Here is a 25,018-nt window from a genome sequence, read left to right as displayed (position 1 = left end):
ATCCAACAGCTAAAGACCAATAATGCAGCTGGTAAGGATAGTATCGGAGCTGAGCTCATCAAGATGGGCCCGGAAAAGCTGGCCACTTGCCTACACAAACTGATAGTCAGAATCTGGGAAACTGAACAGCTACCGGAGGAGTGGAAGAAAGGGGTTATATGCCCCATCTACAAGTAAGGCGACAAGCTGGATTGTGAGAACTTTCGAGCGATCACCATCCTTAATGCCGCCTTCAAAGTGACATCCCAGATCATCTTCCGTCGCCTGCCACCATTAGTGAATGAGTTCGTGGGAAGTTATCAAGCCGGCTTCGTTGACGGCCGCTCTACAACGGACCAGATGTTTACTGTGCGTAACTTACTGTACTGTAGTAATTATTGAAACTATTCTGTTATTTCTTTCGGTAAATTTCAAACACAAGTTTCTAATATTCGAGTCATATTTTAATGCACAGCGCGTCATTTCATATTCAACAAAATAAATTATCACTATTACCCGTAATTACAACTAATTAACAGGAAATTTCCTACGTCATCAACTCCTGGATGATTTTCGTAAGGCTTTCGTAGCTTCCGGTAAAAAATCCCAATAGCGCCAGGATCAGGATGAACAGATTTTTCAGAATCATAAACGGATTAGGCTTACAATCCGGCTCACTGTACGCTACAATCATTTCAATGATCGGTGGAAACACCAAAGCCAAAGCCGTCGAGCAAAGAGCCCCTATCAACGAGATGAACAGGCTCAAACTTGGTACGCACTCGGCGATGATAACTACGGGAATGGAGATCATAAGCACTTCAACGGGATTATTTTTTAACGATTGTCTACTTACAAGTGACTAGAACGAGCATAATTCGAAAACAGATTTCCGCGAAGGTTTTGTGTTTGGTTATGTTGAAGTGACACTGCACTGGAGGCCACATAATAATGATGGCTACGAAAAACTGAAGAGCGTATCCTAACAAGACACCAGTTGCGATCATGATCTTCACACTCTCAGCCAAGCTGGAAAAACATTACCATTCAGTAACTATCAGCCTCAATTGAGTTACCTCAAAACTTACACCTCGCCCTCTGGCAGATTGAGCGTCAAGCTTCCTTCCACATCTTCGCCCCACTTCAGATACCCAACGAATCCGAAGCAGGTAAACAGCGACACGATGAACACCATTCCGATGTTCAACACTCCGCAAGCTTTGCGGAAATCGTGCGGCTTCTTCATTTCGTTCTGCAGAGGCAGCACCAAGGCGATCCCTTCGAAAGCGAACACTGCCGTGCCGAAGAACAGCGGCAGTTGTTTCACCGGGGCGACGAATCGTCGCTCCGAAATCGATGGCAAATCTTGCAAGGCGTAGTAAAAGGTTATTCCGATGCCGAGCGACATGAACACGTTGGCCAGCATCGAACAGTACGTGAGGAATTTCAGTTTTGTAATGATCGATGTCATGATTATTGGGATCAGCAGGAGGGCCATGTGGTAATGGACATCCAATTCTAGATCGTAACGGTCGAAGATCTGTGAAGAAATAATTATTAACTTATGAAGCATTCCCACACTTTGTTGCGCAAACGACGAACCTGTTTGAAGTTCGAACTGATAAACACAAAATAAATACAACAAAATCCTAGCTGCGTCACGCAGATGAAAATATTCACTGCCAACTTCATTGGTTCGGCTAACCTCCGAAACCGGGGTGGTCCTCTCTCAAAGCACAAGCCTACCGTTTCGGCGAAATCCGGCGGCCGTCCCTTGTCCTGTTGGTCCATGTGAACTTTCTTGGCGCAGTTCAGTAGCACGTGCTGGCAGTGCACGCACACGAACCCAATAAATACGGTGAGGACGCTTGCGAGCAGAAGACCGCCATTTTTGAAGGCATCACCCATAGCATAGCATCCGGTGCCAATGTTTCCTTTCAGCATGTGTGTCATGGTTTCCAGGTAATTTGTTTTGTGGTGCGCTTGGACACCGTGCGCCGTTATCACGTCGTCCGTGTAGTCATGACCCGGCTTTTCCCGCACGTGATGGTGGTGCAAGTGGTAGTGATGGTCGTGTCCGTGATGTTGTCCATGATGGTGAACATCGTCCTTTCCGTTGGGTGGTTTCTTGACCTGCGTATCTTCAAGAGCGAATCCATTGTTGATGGTCCCTTCGGAGAGGTAGCCATTTGTGGATGTGCCGTTGTGTCGTCTTTCTTCCAACGGGATAGAAATCGTCATCTGCAAAATCGGAAGTAATTTATTAAGCCAAATCAAATAATCAGTTAGACTACGCCCGTCAAGTTATTCCGAAGGCACAAAACGAGTGAACGGGGAATCACGAAGCGAGTGCAATTTCACCTTCCCTCAATTAATATCATTCTATACCGTATTTCGTACGTTGTATTTCCAGTTCGTTTAATTACCGGCAGTCGACATGGCAGGTAGTTGCTGCTTTATAATCGGACATTATAATTCAAAGTGGCACGTGCTATATTATGAGCAACGTGAGAATCGGTACCGGTAGTAAACGCGCCGCACTGGTAGCTGATGATTTCATTCTTACCCAGTCTAGCAGCATTCTTAAGGTCAGAAAACATTCGCTGCATAACTGGTTGCATCCGATTTATTCTTTGAATTTGACCTAATTAGTGTCAGTAGAGTAAACCCCAGAGTTTAAGTGGCGCAATGTACTAACAAGTATTCAGGTTTGTAGTCGTGTTAGGGTCATAATACAGGGATGAATAACTGGTAACTTGGATTGAAACCACGTAGTTAATGCGGAAGTACTACTAAACTGTGAGCCGGCACATTTGAGAGCGAACCGTCATTAATAGATAGAAAGGGGTAGTTTATACAGAAATTAAGATAGGGGAACAGACGGCTTTGGCAGGTTTTGTTCTATTATTGGCAGGGGGGTTTTTGTCGACCTAATTTTATGAAATTTGGCCACAATATTCTTTGATATGCAAAGAATGTTTGGGCCAAATTTGAGCATAATCAGTCATAAAAAACCCCCCTGCCAATAATAGAACAAAACCTGCCAAAGCCGTCATTACCCTATCACTAGTATCAAAGATTAACCGATTTTTGTCGATTGGAGTCGATTTTTTTCTCACTCCGGATAATCGAATCCTCCGGATAATCGAATCTTCCGGAAAATCTAATCCTCCGGATAAACTAATCACCAGAAAAAAATCAAATCTGCAATTACATAACGAAAAACTTATTACGCTTCCACACCAACAGCGACACAATCACATTCGCCAAGCGATAGAATCGCTTCGCGATTGTCACGTCACGTGTACTACTTGGGGGAACCTTACCCCAGTAAATGCAACCAGTTGAAAGCAAATCGGATAGGGATAAGTGCATACAAATGGGTTAGATTTTGTGCACATAAACAATCGGACATCACCTAAATTCGCCGACCATATACGGTCGGTATATAATACTATGGATCTCCGAGCCATCTAAAATATGTTTGTTGTTGGAGCGAACATATAGTCTTTCGGTCCACTTCGTGTCCGAGAAAGACAAAAAGAGGGGCTTGAGAAACGTGGAAATTCATAAGAACTTCCGCGTAGTTTCAAAAATATGTCCGGTGGAAACTCAAAAGAAACGTCCATTGAAATGTCTTGAAAATGTAGATAAATTACCAGTGGAAATACATAAAAAATCAGACAATCTTCTGAATAGGAAATATGAAGAATAATCCCTGGAAATTTTGAGGATTTTCCAATGGAAATTCGGAAAACATTTCAAATTTATTCAGATAAACTTTTCCTGAATGTTAAAACTTTGAAGATTTCCTCTGATAGCTGCGGAAGGATTCACCGTGGTCACAACCAACAGTTTGGTTTTGCTGATGTTGTTAACTTAACCTAAACTCTGCTTACCTAAATGGAACGTTCATAAATTACATAAGTGTGACCATCCAGATAATTGATATAAAAAGTGTGTCTGGCGGGATTTTTGCGTACGAAATTAAAGGATTATACCTTGATGGGACATTCCGCGAGAAAAATTCCTTTAGAAAATCTTCAATTGTAACACAGATAGAAAAAAAAATCATTGAAATTTACGATGAAAATCATGCACATAAATGGAAAGCCATTACCAGCGTAATTCCACATATGTATACAATATTCGACGTGATATCAATACGTCAATATTGCATGCAAGTTGCAAGCAAGCTTGTTATGGAACGTACACACGGTCAAGCAGTTTGACAAACATTGACTCCACCTCTCGTTTATTCAAACATCCATCAAGTTTCACCAACAGCGGCACGAACAATCAATTTATTCGACCAACAATATCACACACGAACGACCGAAGTGCCAACTTGAGCACCAACCGTCAACAAATATATGGGGGTTTGTGCAACTCCACTACAAATGCTCAAACATGTTCAGCAAACCTTGACTCCGCCCCCGACAACTCAAACCAAAATCAAACCGTTTTATTTTTTCCAACCGAGCCGCCAACTTTCAAATGGTTGTTCAAACAACTTCACACTCGTTCAAACAAAGCAGCAACCAAAGCGTTTTCTTAAGGACGGAGTCAAGGTTCGTCAAACTGCTTGACTGGTGTGTACGCTGCATAACGATTAGTCGGCGTGTTGCTTTCCAGTTCGAGACAGCAGCGCAGACAGACAGCAGTCCGGACGCGCATTTTTTCCAAGTGATTTTTGCTAGTTCGTTTCTTGTTTTCGCCTCGTTGCGTTGGCGTTATTTTCTCCCGGACCCGTCATGGGAGACTCGGTTGCCAATTCGGTCGCGTGAAAGGTGTCTAAGCGCACTGCTCTTGGAGGCGCGGGTAATCCCCCCAAGCAGCTTTTACAGAGCAAAGTGTTCTCGCCGTTGCCACTTGATGATGCCGGCAATCCGCCGAAATAGAGGAAGAAGCAGCAATCAGTACTACAGTACTACACTCATGACCACCCCGGCACGAAGCCGCTCAAGGCTTTGCTGCGTGGACTCCACGACATGAAGGAAGAAGATCTAATTGCGGAACTCGAGAGCTGCGGCCTGGAGCCAGTGACCGTACACAAGATCGCTCGTCGCGACAAGACGAGGAGATATCCGAGGAGATATCGTGACCAACTTAACTTGGTCCACCTGGAGCGTGGCTCCACCACGTGACTACATCCCCGACCCGCTAAACCGTTTCCATTGCCGCCAAGCCCATAGTCCCTTCGGTACAACCAGAAAGTAATGCTTCAAAGGGGGGCCAGTGCACAACGCACCCTCGAGGTTAGCTGCGTGTCCTTGCAGCACCGAACATCGTGACTCGCTTTTTTTAGAAGAATACCATGGTATCGTGCCAGCGCATTGCCGGCTTTCCAGGTGCCCTTACCACGCCCTATGTCCTCGGAAGGTGGGAAGGGTCGACTTCGCGCCTGCTTCCCTCTGCACGACTGGTATCCAGAATGATGATGCCGCGTGCACCCCAAATTGACCTCTCTGCGACAGGGTCTATTCACCAACACACAGAGGGACTTGCCGACGCGGTTCCTACGCCTGCTCCAGCCTTGACGAGGACCCCTTTCCGTCCTTGTTCGATAAAAGGATCGAGTTCGACCACAGAGCATGACCACCGGTATGACCCATGAAGCCGACTCCGATCCCCGCCTCTTATTTACGCCTGAACTAGCCATCCTTGAGTCCACGCGCCACCTTCTGTGTAGCTCCGAGACGACCACCACGTGAAAGGACCTAAAACTGGTCGGCGTTATATATTACACCGTCGTTGACTGGGAGCGATACCGCCAGTGCACCGCGACGTCGCGCAGTGTACCAACTGCTTCAACTTCGGGCACGGCACCAGAAACTGCCGTATGAAGCCGCGCTGCAACAAATGTGGTGAACCCCATCCAACCGAAGAGTGCGACAAGATGGAAGTGGCTGATCCCAACTGCTCCAACTGCGGCGACAAACATCGGGCTACAAACAAGAACTGTCCAAAGCGGGCGGCGTTTTTGGAAATCCGGAAGAAGGTCTCCACCAGGACCCTGCCGAAAAAGAACCGTGTTTCTGCTCTCAACGAGGTGAACTTCCCGGCCATCCCGGCTCCCCGACGAGCGATACCAATACTTCAACCTTTGCAATCTGACAAACGGCTGGCGGACGCTGCAGCATCGATTCCAGCTCCAACACCACACGCTCCATCCACCAGCGAATGGCCCCCACTTCCTCGCCCTGGATTCGGTCGTCAGGACAATGAGCCCCTTTCGGCCGAGGGCGACCCACCGCTCTCAAAATAATTGAGCTGGCTGGTTTCCTCGACGAGAGAGAGATCGATGTGGCCTCGATCACGGAAACGCACCTGAAGCCCGAGGTGGTATCAGAACGTCGGCTCCAGGGGCACGTTCACCTGAAGCCCGAGGTGAGTGTATATTCCAGACTTCCGTGTTGTAAGACTCGATCGGTCCAACTCCAGGGGAGGGAGTGTGGCTATCGCACTGAGGAACAACGTCAATTATCGTCTGCTGCCAAGTCTTCAACTCAAGATCATTGGGGTAGATGTCACCACTTCCATTGGAGTAATAAACCTCAATGTGGTCTACTGCCCAACTCAAGCCAAGGAGATCGATGGTACATCGGCTGCCTTTCGGAGGGACATTGTCAAGCCTACGCAGCGGGAAGGTCAGTACATTATTGCTGATGACCTGAACGCGAAGCATCAAGCCTGGGGCAACAGTCGCGGCAATCGAATCGGTGCCATCTGGAGCAACGACATGGAGGAAGGTCACTTCACGATCCTGAGCCCGGATTCCCCCACCCGGATGAGTCGGTCCTGAGTCCACGCAACGTTAGATCTGTAAATATCCAACATGGACGATCACATCTCACAACCGATCGTGTACCAGGCGCGAAGCACGGATCACTATCCGATGCTGTCTGAAATCGGTTCGTCGATCAACCGTCACCAAGGAACTACCATCGAGTGAACTGGCAGCGGTTCCAGCAGTGCGTTGACACCTACCAACGTACTGGGCTGCCTGCACTCAAAACCCGTTGCAAGACGGAGACTGACAAAAGTAATCCAGGCCAGGATGGTGGACCTCAAAAATAGAGATTTTTCCAATAAGATCCAGGCTCTCCCAGAGAGTCTCGTTTCGACCGTCTTCCAGTGCGGTTGGTTTTTGCGCTCTACTTTTGTGCGGTGATTCGCCTAAAAGTAGAACAATAGAACCAGTGCAGTCACCTCGGTCGAAACAAATGTGTAGTGTACAAAAAAGTGCTGCAGATCCGGAAGACGTGCGCATGTTTGTGCTTGCAAGGGCTGATCGATTGTTATCAAGGGCAATGCCCTTGCTAATATTGCGATCAAGGCTATGAAAATTCTCAAACATGTTCAGCGTCAGATTTATTGAGGAGAGGTAAGGTTTTGATGATCCGTAAATTTAACACGCACGCACTCACACAAACGCACACACACATTCACATTATACACACATACATATACACAAATACATACATATACTGATGGACATGAGTGTTCGTCATGTTTTCATAGTAGCTCTATTAAAACATGACGAATACTTTTGTCTATCGATGTAGACATATAAACACACATACACACTCATATACACACATACACGCTCATATACATCATACAAAAAACACCTACACGATTTTTATCATATATTAGGTATCTATATTATTGGAAGCGTTTGGTACGGGAGGTCCACGCTTTCTTCCTTTCCCCTCGATTCCAAGCTATTGAGTGGCTTTAGGTATTTCTGAAGTCGCTCAATATCTAGGAGTCATCTCTGCGGTACATGCTGCGTAGTTGGCCTGGCCATATGAAAAGAAAAATGACGGAATTCAGAAACCGTCATTTTCCAGGATGCTTTCAAGTATTGGCTACGCATGTATGAGATTAGATTAGATTAGATAAGATCCAGGCTCTCCCAGACTGTGCTAAGTCGTTCTGGAAGTTGACCAAAATTCTAGACAGCAATGGCTCTAAGGATCGCTTGACAACTCCTGCGGAAAAGGTCGCCGAAATTAGTCGTCACTTTGTCAGCTCGCACAATCTTAGACAGAACTTCATCAGTCCACACGAAGCAGCCGTTAACGAGTATGCTAACAACATCCATCTTATTCCCAACGACTTTTCGGAGGAGTTGGAGATCTCAGCTGGCGAATTGACGGTCTATATCAAATCATCGAAAAACATGAAGGCCCCAGGCTGCGACAACATCCTGAATCTCGAACTCAAACATATTCTGCTCCATTCTTCGAGCACCTTTCGCTGATCTTTAATCAGTGTCTCCGTCTCAGCTACTTCCCATCGTTCTGGAAGTCAGCCAAAGTCATCACCATCCGGAAACCTGGGAAGGACCCTTCCTATCCGAGAAGTTATCGTACTATCAGCCTTCTGTCAGCGTTATTTGAATAGCTGTTTACTTGAGTGAGCCGGTTACTTGAGTCTGCCGAACACCACAATATCTTGCTCGAGGAACTGTTTGATTTTCAACGCGGACGATCAGCCGTTCACCAACTAACCCGAGTTACCAACGTCCTCAGACGGAACAAGATGCCTCAAAAACATCCGCCGTGGCCTTACTCGATGTCAAGAAGGCGTTCGACAACGTATGGCATGATGGCCTGGTGTACAAACTACAACGCTACAATCTTCCCAGCTACCTGGAGAAAATCATCAACAATTACCTGTCGGCACGGACATTCCGTGTCTCTATCAGCGGAGCGAGCTCCAACGCACACGACATTTTCACATGCGTCTCCCAGGGCAGTATCCTCGGGCCCCTGCTTTTCAATCTGTTCACCTTCGACATGCTAGAACCTCCAGAAGGCGGCATTCTGTCTCTGTTTGCAGATGACACCTTCATCGTCTACCATGGTAGAGTGATCAGAGCGCTAGTGGCAAACTTCAACGAGGCCTGGATGCCCTAACAGAGTACCTCACCAGCTGGAAGATCTGTATCAACGCGGTGAAAACCCAGGTCATCATTTTTCCACACTCTAAATCCCCTGAACTTATTCCGCCTGGGGAATGTAAAATCATCCACAATGGCACGACTGTGGAATGGATCAATGAGGCCGACTACTTTGGCTTGACCCTCGATAGAAAGCTTATTTTTTCGGCAGGTTGACAAGACAGTGACAAAGTGTAACGTCTTGTTGAAGCTACTGTACCCTTTGATCATCCGTCGATCGTCATTGTCCCTGAAAAATAGGCTTGCTGTCTACAAGCAAATCAGCCTCCCTGTGATCGATTACGGCATGCCGGTCTGGAAAAGCTGCCCACAAACTTATCAACTGAAACTCCAACGAATTCAAAATAAGTTGCTGAGGATGATCCTCAACACTCCTCCCAGGACACGAACTTCTGTGGTCCAACGTCTGGCTGGCATCAAAACACTACACGAACGCTTTGGTGAGGGTAAAGATCGGTTTAGGGTCCGTTGCTTGAACTCGGATCAGGAAGCCATTACGGCGCTTATACCCAATTAGAATATCAAATTGTAATGTAAATATGTAAATAGGTTATCGAATTATTAGTGTTTTAACTTAAGTTAGAAGTCAAACCAACGCCTTTTCGGCTGATTTGTAGTAGACCCGATTCTTTTTTTACTCGGGGGATGCGTTCCGTGTAAAAAAAGTTTTCAGTTCAAAATTTGAAAGTCCGTGTAAAAAAAGTTTTCAGTTCAAAATTTGAAAGTCCGTGTAAAAAAAGTTGTATGTGCCTTGGGCTGAAAGTCTCGATAATAAAGACAACAAAAAAAGTTGTATGTTTTCTCGACGAATCATGCAAAATAAAATGGAGCAACTTTGCCTAATTTTTTTATGGGATTTTTTCAACACGGACAACATCTGACAAAAAGAGGAAGAGTCATGGCTTGCTGATCACCAATTGACACGCTGAGGTGTTAATGTATAATCACACGCTGAAAGTAACTTACTCAAACCCGACATTCCCCTTCTTCTCTCATAAAAAATACAAAAAAAAGCTTCTAGCATAGGACGCAATAATTTTCTTCTAAGTTGTATGTGCAAGACGAAGATGAAGATTGACCATGTTGCATTTGAGAAACCGATTTAACTTGTCTTAACAACGAAACAAATCGAAATAAACTTGTCTTAACATCGTGTTTTTTTTAAACGCAGAAAATAGATTGTAGCGTTTTAATGTTTAGTACCTAGTGTTATAATATTGATCTCTTTTGGAACATACAGTGTTGGGAAGTCGATACTAGGAAAAGCAAACACCTTCAAATCAGCTTAGTCTAAGCGCAGCTTCAAGCTGACCAATCTATGCCACAATTCACCTTACATCTAATTTGCTTCTTGCACCTTGGACTAATTCCCTAGTACCTTTATTCGGACCTCATTTGGTTCACTGCGACAACAAGACTATAAATCTACGAACAAACGATTTTTTTTAGTAATTTTTTACTTACAGGAGAAGCTAGTGACAGTGATGAGTTTAGCAACTCAGCTTAATTCTCCTAGAGCCGGCTGGGTTATGTTCATATAGAGTAATTCTCGCTGAAACCGGGCCACTATTTGCACGAGGTTCTTAAAAATGCCTAAATTTATATTCTTTCGAAAGCTTTCGGCGAGTATATTAAGGATCCGAGTTAAATTCTTCAGAAAGTTATACACGAAATCATTTTAATGGACCCCTCGATTTTTGTCAATTCTTGACTCGCCAAAACTGTCATAACTCCAACATTTCTCAACCGATCATAGAGATCACCATATCGTTAAAAAGAGGATGAGTGTATCCTCAATTTGCAATAATAAAAAATTTAAGCAGCCATATTGAATTTGGCCGCCATCTTGGATTTCTTTTTAAAAACTAATTTTCTTGTGTGGTCGGGTCGGGTCTGACGACTAAACTGGCACAACCTCACACAACCCTACTTCATTGAGCGCCGTTGCTGATGAAGCAAGTGTGTAGGAGCCGGACAATACTAAATACTCATCCTACTTGGTTGACATGTGTACAAAAATACATTTGAGAGACTTAGTTCTGAAAATGTATTGCGAGAGATCGGCTGGTACCTGGTGCTGGGAATTTGGTTTCATCAGTACCCGCTAAGCTGCGATGGACGACGGAGGTCCTTCGTAGCTTAGTAGGGAAAGCACCTGTCATGCGAACTGGGGTCGTGGGATCAAACCCCACCGAAGGGGCGGTTACCCTCCAATACCTTTTCCGAACTAAATCTATCACATGTTGTACATATGCATAATCAAGTTTCAGGCATAGTACACAATCATTTTCCAGCAGTCTTCCAAACGCGCTTTGTGATTTTCCAAACCACAATCAAATTTTCCAGCGGTCTTCCAGTCACGCTTTGTTTCTCCAAACCATTATCCATTTCCAGCTATCTTTCAGACACGCTTTTTGATTTTCCAAACCAAAACGGTTTTAGCGGTCTTCCCGGCGCGCTTTGTGATTTTCCAAACCACAATTCGTTTTCTAGCGGTCGTCTCGAAGCGCTTTGTGATTTTCCAAGCCACAAGCCGTTTTCTAGCGGTCGTCCAGACATGGTTTGTGATTTTCAAACAAAAAATTCGTTTTCCAGCGTTCTTTCAGATACGCTTTGTGATTTTCCCAAACTATTAATCAATTTTCCAGCAGACTTCCAGACCCGCTCTGTGATTTTCCAAACCACAATCCGTTTTTGAACGGTTTTTTTCCAACGCGCTTTGTGACTTTCCAAACCACATTTCGTTTTCTAGCAGTGATCTCGACGCGCTTTGTGATTTTCCAAACCACAAGCCGTTTTCCAGCGGTCGTTTCGACACACTTTGTGGTTTTCAAACGGCCTCCAGCGGTCGTCCCGACGCGCTTTGTGATTTTCCAAACCACAATCCGTTTTCCAACGGTCGTCCCGAAGCGCTTTATGATTTTCCAAACCACAATCCGTTTTCCAGCGATTGTCACGACGCGCTTTGTGATTTTCCAAACCACAATCCGTTTTCCAGCGGTCTTCCCGACGCGCTTTGTGATTTTCCAAACACAATCCGTTTCCCAGCGGTCTTTCAGACGCGCTTTGTGATTTTCCAAACCACAATCCGTTCTCCCGCGTTCTTTCAGACGCGCTTTGTGTTTTTCCAAACCACAATCTGTTTTCCAGTTAAGTCGTCCCGACGCGCTTTGTGTTTTTCCAAACCACAATCCGTTTTCCAGTGGTCTTCCAGACGCGCTTTGAGATTTACCAAGGCGATTGTCACGACGCGCTTTGTGATTTTCAAGCCACAATCCATTTTCAGCGGTCGTCGTGACGCGCTTTGTGATTTTCCAAACCACAATCCATTTTCCAGCTGTCGTCCTGATGCGCTTTGTGATTTTCCAAACCACAATCCGTTTTCCAATAATCGCACTGAAGCGCTTTGTGATTTTCCAAACCACAATCCGTTTTCCAGCTATCGTCCCGTTCTCCAGCGGTGGTCCCGACGCGCTTTGTGATTTTCCAAACCACAATCCTTTTTTCAGCGGTCGTCCCGACGCGCTTTATGATTTTCCATATCACCTTTGAGGTGACCAACTTGCCTTGTGTTTTTTTTTAAACCATCCAATATTTTACTGATTAGCACATTAACCGCTTGAATGTGACTTTCCAAACCACATTTCGTTTTCTAGCAGTGATCTCGACGCGCTTTGTGATTTTCCAAACCACAAGCCGTTTTCCAGCGGTCGTTTCGACACACTTTGTGGTTTTCAAACGGCCTCCAGCGGTCGTCCCGACGCGCTTTATGATTTTCCATATCACCTTTGAGGTGACCAACTTGCCTTGTGTTTTTTTTAAACCATCCAATATTTTACTGATTAGCACATTAACCGCTTGAATGTGACTTTCCAAACCACAAACCAAACCAAACTTTCCTTTGTGATTTTCCAAACCACAATCCGTTTTCCAACGGTCGTCCCGAAGCGCTTTATAATTTTCCAAACCACAATCCGTTTTCCAGCGATTGTCACGACGCGCTTTGTGATTTTCCAAACCACAATCCGTTTTCCAGCGGTCTTCCCGACGCGCTTTGTGATTTTCCAAACACAATCCGTTTCCCAGCGGTCTTTCAGACGCGCTTTGTGATTTTCCAAACCACAATCCGTTCTCCCGCGTTCTTTCAGACGCGCTTTGTGTTTTTCCAAACCACAATCTGTTTTCCAGTTAAGTCGTCCCGACGCGCTTTGTGTTTTTCCAAACCACAATCCGTTTTCCAGTGGTCTTCCAGACGCGCTTTGAGATTTACCAAGGCGATTGTCACGACGCGCTTTGTGATTTTCCAAGCCACAATCCATTTTTCAGCGGTCGTCGTGACGCGCTTTGTGATTTTCCAAACCACAATCCATTTTCCAGCTGTCGTCCCGATGCGCTTTGTGATTTTCCAAACCACAATCCGTTTTCCAATAATCGCACCGAAGCGCTTTGTGATTTTCCAAACCACAATCCGTTTTCCAGCTATCGTCCCGTTTTCCAGCGGTGGTCCCGACGCGCTTTGTGATTTTCCAAACCACAATCCTTTTTTCAGCGGTCGTCCCGACGCGCTTTATGATTTTCCATATCACCTTTGAGGTGACCAACTTGCCTTGTGTTTTTTTTTAAACCATCCAATATTTTACTGATTAGCACATTAACCGCATGAATGCAACTCACCTATTGAAATCAGCGTTAGGATCCAAAAACTAACCTGACAGGATCGCCAAAATGTGTGGCCCCAAATGACCGGAACGAAATGCGATGACAGCAGCTCTCCGTCGGTGCGGGTGCACGCCGCGGAGGTCTGACAAGAAGAGGTCGAGTCATGGCTTGCTGATCACCAATTGATACGCTGAGATGTTAATAATTAATCACACGCTAAAAGTAACTTACTCAAACCCCACAGGTACTTACAACCTTGGAGGACCTGGGATGTGGGTCTTATCCAGAGATTACCTATATGTGCCTATATAAGCTCCCATCTTTAAGGAAACAGATGAGGGCAGTGGTACTTACGCTATCAGGTATCCCATGAGTATCAATCGGAGACTGGTATTTGTGGCATCGGCATATGTAATGTTGCACAGTATTGTGAACCCCGCAAATTTCTCGAATTATCCGGAAGGGCTTCCGCCAAAGAGCCGCGAGTGTCCCGTTCAAAGCCGAGAGACGATTTGCTGATCCTTTAGGTTGCTTAGGTCCATCCAGGCCGATATAGTGCCCTTGATTTTCCGCAGATGTCCAGTTGAGTACATTTCCTGCTATTGCCTTATCATTGTATCAACTTTTTCGAGTTGAGCATGACTATGAAGCTTACACAATTCTTGACATTCAGAAATTAGTTATAAATTCTATCCAGCATTACTGAACGCATCAGTAGTATTTAACAAACCAGATTAATCTCCGAATCATGTCGGGAGCTCTCCTGATTGCTGTCTAAAGGACAAGGTTCGGTATCTCGTCTGGATCCGGCGCGGCGATTGGCCCTTCTTCAGCTTTTTAGCCAGTTTGGTAAACTCTGTATCCATTATCATCAGCACTACTTTTACTGTCTTATACGAAGAAGGTGGCCAATCAGTTGACTAGAATATCCTTGATACCTTACACCTCCACCTTAGGAATTCGAGTACTTTAGAGTAAAATCAGCAGTGATTCAAATCGTTCGGGGCTGTCAGGTTGAATATGAATCTGAATCATTATTTTTTCCAGCAGGTGTTCTAGATTTATTTTTATTGCGCGGGCTTGGTAGTCATATGGCTACTGCTTCTGCCTCATACGCAGGAGGTCGTGGGTTAAATCCCAGGTCCGTTCCATTCTCCTACTTTGTATCTTTCTCTTTATTTCTCATGTTCTAACAATCGCTAGAACTGGAAATGGACTTCCATACCGTTTCCATTACTATTCCTATACCTTCAACTTGAGTATTCTAACAGTAATCTGCTAGAATCGGAAATGAACTATATAGCTCGTTTCCTACATCCAATTAGAAATTCCATCAGTTACCTTCTCCTATCTATCACATTGGCAACTCGTTAACCAAGACGGACCTCTGCCTCTCCAACCTAACCCATAAATTCCAACAAATTCCGCATGAACTCGTGGCAAGTGCAGAGGTATATTCGGCTTGCAGTGGGCGAGTGATTGCATCATCATTTCCTCCCGCTTCCCTACATTGACTTGCATTCTGACGTGGCAGGCGCCAGTATGACCTAACAAATGAGATCACCAGTACTTGCACATTGAAGATGTGTGCTAGTCCCAAGCAAACATCTGTTGGTTCCCTGTGCAAGAACAGCTGATCTGGTCATAATGGAGTAGCAACTACGAGCAGTCAATCAAGCTCAAGCAAGCTCAAGCTCAGGTGTTCTAGATTTATTTTTATACCAGTCAAATGTCAAAAAAAACTGGTTCTGGCTACGTTCTATTTTCTGCAGATTTGAATCACGAGATTCAAATATTTTTCAATTGTTTTGGTATATGAATGCGTCATTTTATCTACGAATCAATCCACTTTGCAATTACGGCGCCTTTCTTGACAGCAACATAATGATTTCATTTAATTGAAAATTTGAAAATCATGAATGGAACACTGCTGGGGAAACCAGCAAGTTTGTTCTATTTTGCTCCAAATTCAAACTAGAATAGTGGTCGAAAATTTAGAATGAAACTGAATTACTACTGATTTCACTCTAAAAGAGCCTACATAGGTTTCCAAAGCAGGAAAGACATCTGTTTTGTTCAAGCAATTCGAAAAATGCACGAAAATCGATCGGTTTGTATTCAAATGGAATTGAACCAAATAACTTGTTAAAAATATAATCACCTCCTCACTTCAATATCGTTCATCGGTCGTATTTATCCGTTTACCTTACTGCTGATATGTTACAAAAAATATTCCACAGAAAATATGACAAGCAATCCTCGTTTTGCAACACAAGTAAACATAAATTTGCATTATTATCACCTCGGTGCTGTTTGTTATTAATGACTTCACTTTTGGTGAATCCAATATGGCCTTAACTTTTACTTGAAATATAGCAAAGCTTATATGTACTTGCATCTAGGTATATTTGTTGCTTTACAAGTTTATTAATAATTAGCATTTATTTCATTGTCGGCTCTCTGTCTTCAGTGAGCTACATGCACAGTTGTTTGACGAGCACAACAGTTCTCTACAACATAGATAGCAGTCTTTACTGACTTTCAGAGGTCATATTCAGGTTTGTATTTTTTGAGGTGTCAACATGATGAATCAATGTACTTTCGAGAATGCTTTGATACTTTCACGTTTTAAGCTGTGTGTATTCTATTAAACGTTTTATACGTTACAAATTTTTCTTTTTTTGCTGCTGCTTGTTGAACAATTATTATATTCCATGTTAAATGGATGTTGTGGAGCAGAATACCATATCGAACGCATAACGATCGAACGATTCAGCTTCCTCATTGTTTGACGAAATGTCGCCACAACCCACCGCGCCGCTGATATTTTCGAACGTAAAACGAATGCCATAGAACAACTCCGCATGAGACCATGAACTACCTAGCGATCACAAACCACAGCCGGCCAACTAACAGATAGTTCGGAGCTAACGATTTTGCACGCTCGTTGCTAATCGCTCGCCCAATTTGATGATAACATCATATTCACACCTTTGAAGGTGAGCATATTTGCTTTTGATTTGATGTGAATGGAATAGCAATGGTTAGTATAAACACGTATCATATTCCACTGCATCATTACAATTTGTAGCTGGGTCCTTCATTCAGAGATGTTGGAAGGCTGTAAATAGGTGTTGACCAAAACAAAAATTATGTAGAATTAGCTTACAAGCCACTAGGAGAAAAATTTGAAAGCGAAATTTGTATTAGCCGTGCCAAAATGACATAAACTAAATCCTTTTTAAACTCACAATCAAAATATTGCTGTAATGTTTCGTTTATTATATTATATTACGGTCGACAAAAGTATTTAATCGTCGCCCCCTCCCCCCTAAATGGCGGAAAGATTGAACGGGTACTGAAATGAATTCGCTTAAACATGTGCACTTTACGATCCAATCATATTCAGAAATAGGTTTTTGAAATTCAAAAGATTCCCAAAAAACTTAAAAGGGTATCCAGGATCCATACGGTTGGGCCCTCCTTAGCCGTGCGGTAAGACGCGCGGCTACAAAGCAAGACCATGCTGAGGGAGGCTGGGTTCGATCCCCAGTGCCGGTCTAGGCAATTTTCGTATTGGAAATTGTCTCGACTTCCCTGGGCATAAAAGTATCATCGTGTTAGCCTCATGATATACGAATGCAAAAATGGTAACTTGGCTTAGAAACCTCGCAGTTAATAACTGTGGAAGTGCTTAATGAACACTAAGCTGCGAGGCGGCTCTGTCCCAGTGTGGGGATGTAATGCCAATAAGAAGAAGAAGAAGGATCCATACTATATGAAATTTCAAAACAACTCGAAAAATTTCGGGCTCAAGAATTCTCCTAGAAATCCTTCTAGAAGCTCCCCTGGGAACTTCTAAATTCCTCCGAAAAGTTATCCACAAATTCCTCTGAAAATCGTTTGAAAATCCTTCTCCTGTAATTGTAATTTCTCCTTATCTAGAAACCCCCAACTAATTTTTTTTTTAGGAAATTCATGTGGAAGTTTCTTGAAGATTTCTTATCTTCCCTTCAAGTTTTACTTCTAGACATTTCTTCGGCTATTCTTCCAGGAAAATCTGCGACATTTCCTTCAGGAATGCATTCTAGAGTTCCTCCAAGAATACATACGGAATTTCCTCCCAAAATTCCACTAGAAGTTTCTTCAGTATCTTCATCTGCTAATCTATAAGTAACTGCTCCGGGCATTCCTCCAGGAACTCTTCCTTAAATTCCTCCGGGATAACTTCCAGGACTTTTTCCGGGAATACCTCTATAAATTCAATAGCGAAGTCCTCTAGAAATACATTCTGGAATTCTTTCCGCAATTATTTCAGAATATCCTTCAATAATTCCTCTAGAAATTTCTCCAAGAATTCGTCCAAGTATTTCCCCGGAAATTTTTCTCTTACTTCAGGAATTTCTCCGGGATTTTTTCCGCGAAATTGTCCTAGAATTCTTTCCGGACTTCACTCGGAATTTACTCCAGAATTTCATTCGGAAATTAATGTTAGAGTTCCTCCAGGATATCTTCCTAGAGTTCTTCTACAGAACAAACAATGAAAAGCAATTCATCTGGGAATACTTTCTGGATTTCATCTGGTAATTTCTGCATTAATTCCTCCTGGTATTTTTTCGGGAATTCCTTCTGATATTTCTCCAGAAATTCCTTCATGAACTTCTCCAATAATTATTTCAGTTCTACCTTGTGAGAATTCCTCTGGAAGTGCTTGTGGGAGTTCCTCCGGGAGCTTCCCCAGGAGTTTTTCCAAAAGTTCCTCTGGTAATCTCTCCAGGAACTTCACAGGAGATTCTTTGAGGATATTTGGCAGGAATTTCAAGGGAAATGGGATTTCGGAAGTTTCTCTAGAAATTCAACTCCGGGTATTCCATCGGCTGTTCCTCTGAAATTTTTTTCTGGAGTTCCACTAGTAGTTCCTTCGGAAATTCATTCAGACTTTCTTTCAGGAGTTCATTAAGGCTTTCGTTGGGAATTTATCTACAAATTCCTTCAGAAGTTCCTCGGAAAATTTACCTGGGGGCTCCTCCGGGAGGTCCTTTAAGAATTCTTCCAGGAGTTTGTCCTGGAATTCATCCAGAAGCTCTTACGAGAGTTCATCCAGGATTTCCTCCGGAAATTCTTCCTGTAGTTCTTCAATAAATTCATCTAGTTCCTCTGGCAGTTCTTCCGAAAATTCTTCGGATACTTTCTCCGGGAATTCCTACAGAAATTCCTCTGGGAGTTCCTCCGGAAAGGAACTGCCGGTGAAACTCCCGGAGGAATTCTCGTAGGAACTGCCGGAGAAGCTCTCGTAAGAACTCCCGGAGGAATTTCAGGAAAAACTCCTAGAAGAATTCCTAGAAAACCTCCCGGAGGAACTCCCAGAAAAACTATCGGAAGAACTTCGGGAGGAATTTCCAGCTAGTTTTCTGAAGAAAGCCTAAATGATTTCCTGAAAAAAGCCTGAATGATCTCCTGGAAGAGCTACTGGTGGAACACCCGGAGGAATTTCTAAAGAAACTCCCGGGAGAATTTTTAAATGAACCTCCGGAGGAACTGCCAGTGAATCTACCAGAAGACTTCTCGGAAAAAATCTTGGAGAATTCATCTTATAGACAAATCTCATCTAGCTGAAACCTTTGTAGGGGTATGTAGCAGGACCATCATCATCATCAGAGGACCTCCCGGAGAATTCCTTGAAGAGCTCCCAGAGAAATTCTCGGAGGAGCTTCTGGAGGAATTTCTGTATAATTCCCGGAGGAAATTCTAGAGAAATTCCCGGAAGAATTTTCAGAGAGCCCCCGTAGGAACTGCAGATAGAACTACCGGAATAATTCTCGGAGGAAATCCTGGAGGAATTCTTGGAGGATCTGCCAGTTGAACTCCTGGAAGAATTCCCGAAGGAATTTTCGAAGAAACTCCTGCAGGAAACTCCTGCAGATGTGGAAACTTCAAGATTTCCACCGGAATTCTTTCTGGATTTCTTTGGGAATTAATCTAGGAACTCCTCCAAAAATTCCATTGTTGATTTTATTTTCGGTATAATTTCTGTAGAAATTTTCGGTGGCATTCCTGGAGAAATTCTTTGAAATTTTCTCAAGAAATTATTCGAAACTTTCACGGAAAAAAATATGGATTTTACACAGGAAGTTCGAATATTTTTCGCGAAATTCTCAGGAATGTTTATTGGCAATTCTGCGGAATTTGCACGGAATATTCTTAGAAGTTCCACGGTGCAATTTTTCAGATTTTTTTATGATAAACAGCACGAAAGAATTATCTGAAGAATTCCCTGCAGAACTTATAAAAGAATTCGTGGAGGATTTCTTGGAGTAAATAATGGTGAAATTTTCGGTCAATTCCCGGCGAAACTGATGGTAGAATTCCTAAAGACATTGCCGAAAAAATTGCTGGAGGCATTCCTGAAGAATCCGGGCGTGAATGCGTCACGTTTATTGGCATTACGTTTTAGTACAAAACGCTGACGCGCAACGCGCTGTTGAGATTCAGCCCGAGATTCAGCCTTTACTGTTGGTTGTGGATTTGGTTTCAAAGTGTTTGGAGCTTAGAAGGAAAAAGTACCAATATTCATGTGTTTTTATAAAACTACGATTCAGAAGACCTAAAAAATGTGGCCCCCCCTAATCGAAATCCTGGCTGCGCCCATGTTATTGACCGACCCAACTGACCAACTGAAACGCTGGTTCAAGCACTTCGAACAACTTTTTCAAGTGTCAGCCAGGCCACCACCACCACCTCGGCATGGTCTGTCTAGGATCCGACGTATAACACGCGTCAATACCGAAGCTGCTAGAGATTCAAACAGCCATCCAAAGCATGAAACCGAAAAGAAGTTGCTTCAGCAAATATTTCTGGAATTTCTTAAAGAAATTGTTCCAATATTTTATTCTTTACTAGTTGACCGGGCAGACGTTGACCTGCATAGTAGGCGAAGACACGCGGTGAACTGCCCATGCGAAATTTTCATACGAATCTTAATTCTAGTTTTTCACGATTTATTCAACCTAACTCATGAATTTCGCATGAGGAAATATCATATAAACCCGTCGGAAACGATAACGAACATATATGCTGAAGGAATGAAGGAAATCCATCCAGCCATTTTCGAGTTATGCGGATACGAACACAGACCATTTCATTTTTATTATATAGAAGATGATATCTCTCCGGAAACTGTAGGAAAAAAATCTTACAATTCTTACTTTATTCTCAAATTCCTTCGTTTTCTTTAATACCTTCGGATATTTCTCAAGAAATTTAATTAGAATTTTCTTGAGACCATCTGATATCCATTTAAGCTATTTTTCAAAAATCACTTCTAAAACTCATTCAGAAATTATTTTAGGAATCATTTGGAAATTACTTTGGGTGTTCTTCGTAAATTTCATCTGTAAATACCATTACAATTTCCTTTAGACAGTCTTCCGAAAATTCCTTCAGTATTTCCTATTACAATCTTTCTTAATTCTCAGAAAAAATCTTCTAACAAAATTCTGTGATAGTTCCTGCAGGAATTATGCAAGAAATTTCATATGGTTTTAGTAAAAGAATTTCCGAAGGATTTCCTGGAGGATGTTTCTAAGGAGTTTCAAATAATTTCGGGAGGGGTTCTCAAAAGAATTTCTGAAGGATTTTCAACATATCTCGAAGGATTTTTCCGAACAAATTCCTAAAGGAATTCAACGGAAATTCTTTTTAAAAAATCCGAAGGTATATCTTAAACAATTTCTATAGGTATTCCTGAGAAATATCGAAGGAACACATCGCGATTGAGATATATCGAGATAGGGAGGTTATCTCCGTAATTGAAGGGACCAAGAAAACCATCGACATAGGGAGAGATATCGAGATATAGAACATTGAGATGTGGAAAGTTGACTGTATTTTCGAAAAACAATCTGAGGGATTTCTAATTTTAAAAGGAATGTCTTAAGGAATTTTTGGATTTTTTTTTTCGAAGTCATTTCTACAGGATTTTCTGAAGTAATCCTTAAAGTGAATACCGAAAATATATTTGAAGGAATGTCCAAAGAAATTCTTGGATAAATTTAATAATGTCGGAAATGCCTTCAAGAGTTCCTTTACAAATTGCGTTGTGAATTCGTTCGGAAACTCCTAAGGAAATTTCTGAGATCTTGTCTTAGATTTGTGGAAAGGATTTTTGCTAGAACTTCCGGAGGAATTACTGAAGAAATTTCCAATGGTTTCCGAAGGAATACCTGAAATAATTTTAGCATCGAAGATTTTGAAAAAACATTCCGAAGAATTTCTAGAGACCTTTTCAACGAATTAGTAGATTGCATTGCATTCTATAGATAGACGATAAAATGCAATAAAAATTTCGTAATATTCGAAACTGCCTGACATTTTTTTAAATTTATTTATCGCCTGACTTATTAACACCTCCAATTATAGTTCTTAATACTGACGCCAGATTATAAATAACCAATTACGCAAAAACGCGGGTGCCTCACCATTACCAGAGCTCTGGCGCCGGCAGCGCACACAGCTGAATCTCAAGCAACGAGCTCCATAGTCGCTGTTACCAGAAGCCGATAGCAACAGAAATTCGGGATCGGAAGTGGGACAGGTTCCACCACACCTTACGTAGGGGCGGAAACGAAATCTGTAAACAAGCATTAGACTGGGACCCAGTGGAACATCGCAGCAGAAGCCGACCCAGAGGATCAGGGCGGCGAAGCCTCAATAAAGAAACAAAAGAATTCGACCGAAATCTAACATTGCAACAGATTAAAGCGATAGCTGGACATCGCTCAGGGCGGAGATATTTCAAGTCGGCCCTTTGCACCACAGTGTACCAGACCTATAACATTCAAGAACTGTAACATAGATCTTGGTACGGGTGAAAGCATGAAAAGTGTCAAAGCATTCCAACTGATTCTTACCGCAATCCCCAAGCACAATCTAATCCGGTAAATAACTGTAACCCTCGGACGCCTCTGATTGGACCACAATAGAGTCAAGCCACCATACGGAATCTCAAGTCATGCCTTCAGTGGCCTGTCATCCTGGTTCCGCCGGGAGTTGCTCCGGTCAGATGGGGGACTACCGCTTCTTCTGTCACGGCACAGAATCCTTTCTACGCAGTCTTCGCATCAATGATGCGATCTGAGTAGATTATATGCTCTGTAACCATCTCAAAGAAGAAAATTTAATGTCCTGTTCTGTCACCATCTCGAAGAACAACCTTTTCCCTTTTTGGGTCTTTTTCTAGGAACTTTTCTTTATGGAACTTTGAAAAGTGAAGTGATTTCCGATGAAAATAACAAAGCAAATAAATGTTCATATTTTAGAATTTAAAATGCGATTCTTCCCATTCTGTTCAATCATGTTTTGATGAACAGAAAAGCAATCATTTGTGTTCGCTCTTTTCTTTGTAAATAAACGATGGGAGCCGGAATAAAATTAATCGAGAAACACAAAAAACTTTGCAACTTCTCTCCCTCTTCCAACGAGTTAATTTTTAAAACATGTCTATGCATCTATTTTTATCAAGATTGAAATCTCAAGCATGCAGAGTAAATTGCTCGATCCGGCGTTACCGATGCAGATACGTGTGATATTTTAAAAATTCGGTGATCTTCATTAACTTCGAATTTATATAGCTTCTCTTAAAAACTCGATAGTCCCACCGAACAGTTCAAAGTAACAGGTGTGAATTGCACTGTAAACAAACGAGCGCATATCATTTAATGTGCCTTATGCTACTTATGTGAGCATCATAATACTCATAATAAAACTCTTCTTTGCAGTCTATTTAATCACTTAAAGACCTGTAAAGCAGCAATTGCCAATAAAATCCAATCAATACCACTACGCTTAACGCTCACTCATTTTAAAACTCAATCGGGCACCCATTATATCATTACTTTCGATTATAATCTACCTTTCCACAAAGTGAAGAAAAAAATCGTTGAGAACTTTCGCGCGCTTCAGCTCCGTTGGGTTCGCTTTGTTAGGGAAATTTTCACGCCATCCGATCGCGTTCACCTCCGGTATAGAACTGCGCGCGAAAATAGATAACTCGCTGTTATTGACCAGCCCAGCTCGCGCGATCGTCTCCGACTTTGTAGATTTGTGGTACCGGTCATCAGTGTCCCCAACAATTATTGCAAACCGCGACAATCGCACTCGAGAGAAGTTTCCGTATACCTGCTACAGCACCTCCTCTCGAGCGTTAAGCTGAGGTGTACGACATTCTCGCATGTTTCAACTCGGACGCTACCGTTGACAATTTGAGAAGGATGGGAAAAGTTTTCCGTGATACGGTCGATGTGTTTGTTGGGTTGGGGGTGGGCTGATGCTGATGCCTCAAGTGGTTGTTGAACAGTGGAATACCGCACTAAACATCTTGTAGAGTTCAGATCCAACAAAGGTAGGAGGCAGTGTTATCATGCGGGAGCGTGGGAAGCATGAAGGCGATTAGCCGATAGTTGGAGATAAGTAGTCTCAGATGCAACTGAACTGAGGAATGCGCTGCTCACCTAGATAACACACAATTGAATACTACTTAAAAGGCTTTCTAGTGACGTATTTTAACATGGTCGAGGGTAAAGTTGTTGAGAAAGTACTTGTAATCATTCAAGGCGTCCTTTCTGGTCACCGACCGCGACCTCATAGTTATCATTAACGTACACCGTGTCCAATGCAAATTCCTACTTCGACTATTTCCCTCCCTACGGATATATGATCTAAATGCGATGGGTGGGCTAACGCCATTAACACTGAGATGGAAACCAAAAACATATCCTGTCGTGGTGGACATGTTGACTATTTTTGTTTAGTGTCGCCTCACATATAATCTGGCATAGACACACTGATTTCACGCATGTGATCCAACGGACATCGTGTCCCGGAGCCTTGGATGGTAAATAGTGCACAGCAGTACATAGGTCGTGATCGTCCAGACCGCATTGTGCTATTGTACTGTGCGGTTGTCTGTTCTCTTTGCTGAAGGAAGTTTGTAATACTACCCGAAGCCATTTTAATTTCTACAGTGCTTCTCAGCGCTATTTGTACCTACCGATCCCGTTTCGATCTTTGCTTGGACCTGTGCCTTTGGAAATAACCTCGTAGAATGTTAGGTTCCACGCTCAGCAATAAGCATTAACAAAAATAAGAGGAAGGGAGAACCCAAGCAACCAAAAATTCACATTTTACTTAAATTTGTTCCTAACCGAACCAATAAGTTCACTCTTGATTAGGGTGACCATATGGTATCCTAAAGGAGGACATGTCCTCCTTTTTCATTAAAAACTAGATGTCCTCCTTTTGCACTAAAATATCCTCCTTTTTGGAAATTTTGAAAAAAAAACAGTTACATGAAAAACTATTACTGAAGAAATTTTAGTTTAACAAACAATAATATAACAGAAGTCCATTCTG

The 25,018-nt window shown here is 42.9% G+C and overlaps 1 protein-coding gene across 3 annotated transcripts; it reads right to left on the bottom strand.

Moving 5' to 3' along the window:
• Positions 1 to 421: 421 nt before the first annotated feature.
• Positions 422 to 23,699, bottom strand: LOC134210555 (proton-coupled amino acid transporter-like protein CG1139). 3 transcript variants are annotated; one of them, XM_062686612.1, is made up of 5 exons: positions 23,520 to 23,699; positions 1,582 to 2,220; positions 1,068 to 1,519; positions 836 to 1,008; positions 422 to 774 (listed from the first exon to the last, which is right to left on the bottom strand). In XM_062686612.1, the coding sequence occupies exons 2-5, from the start codon at positions 2,218 to 2,220 to the stop codon at positions 527 to 529; spliced, it is 1,512 nt and encodes a 503-aa protein (XP_062542596.1). In that variant the 5' UTR covers positions 23,520 to 23,699; the 3' UTR covers positions 422 to 526. The 3 variants fall into 3 exon arrangements, with proteins under 3 accessions (XP_062542596.1, XP_062542616.1, XP_062542605.1); XM_062686632.1 differs by lacking the exon at positions 23,520 to 23,699 and adding an exon at positions 2,368 to 2,386; XM_062686621.1 differs by lacking the exon at positions 23,520 to 23,699 and adding an exon at positions 2,274 to 2,292.
• Positions 23,700 to 25,018: the final 1,319 nt, after the last annotated feature.

This window comes from Armigeres subalbatus, chromosome 1 (genome assembly GCF_024139115.2).
Source record: "Armigeres subalbatus isolate Guangzhou_Male chromosome 1, GZ_Asu_2, whole genome shotgun sequence".
In the NCBI taxonomy this organism is placed as follows: Eukaryota; Metazoa; Arthropoda; class Insecta; order Diptera; family Culicidae; genus Armigeres; species Armigeres subalbatus.
The sequence above is the reverse complement of the archived record's forward strand: the minus strand, read 5'-3'. Positions and strand labels throughout refer to the sequence as shown.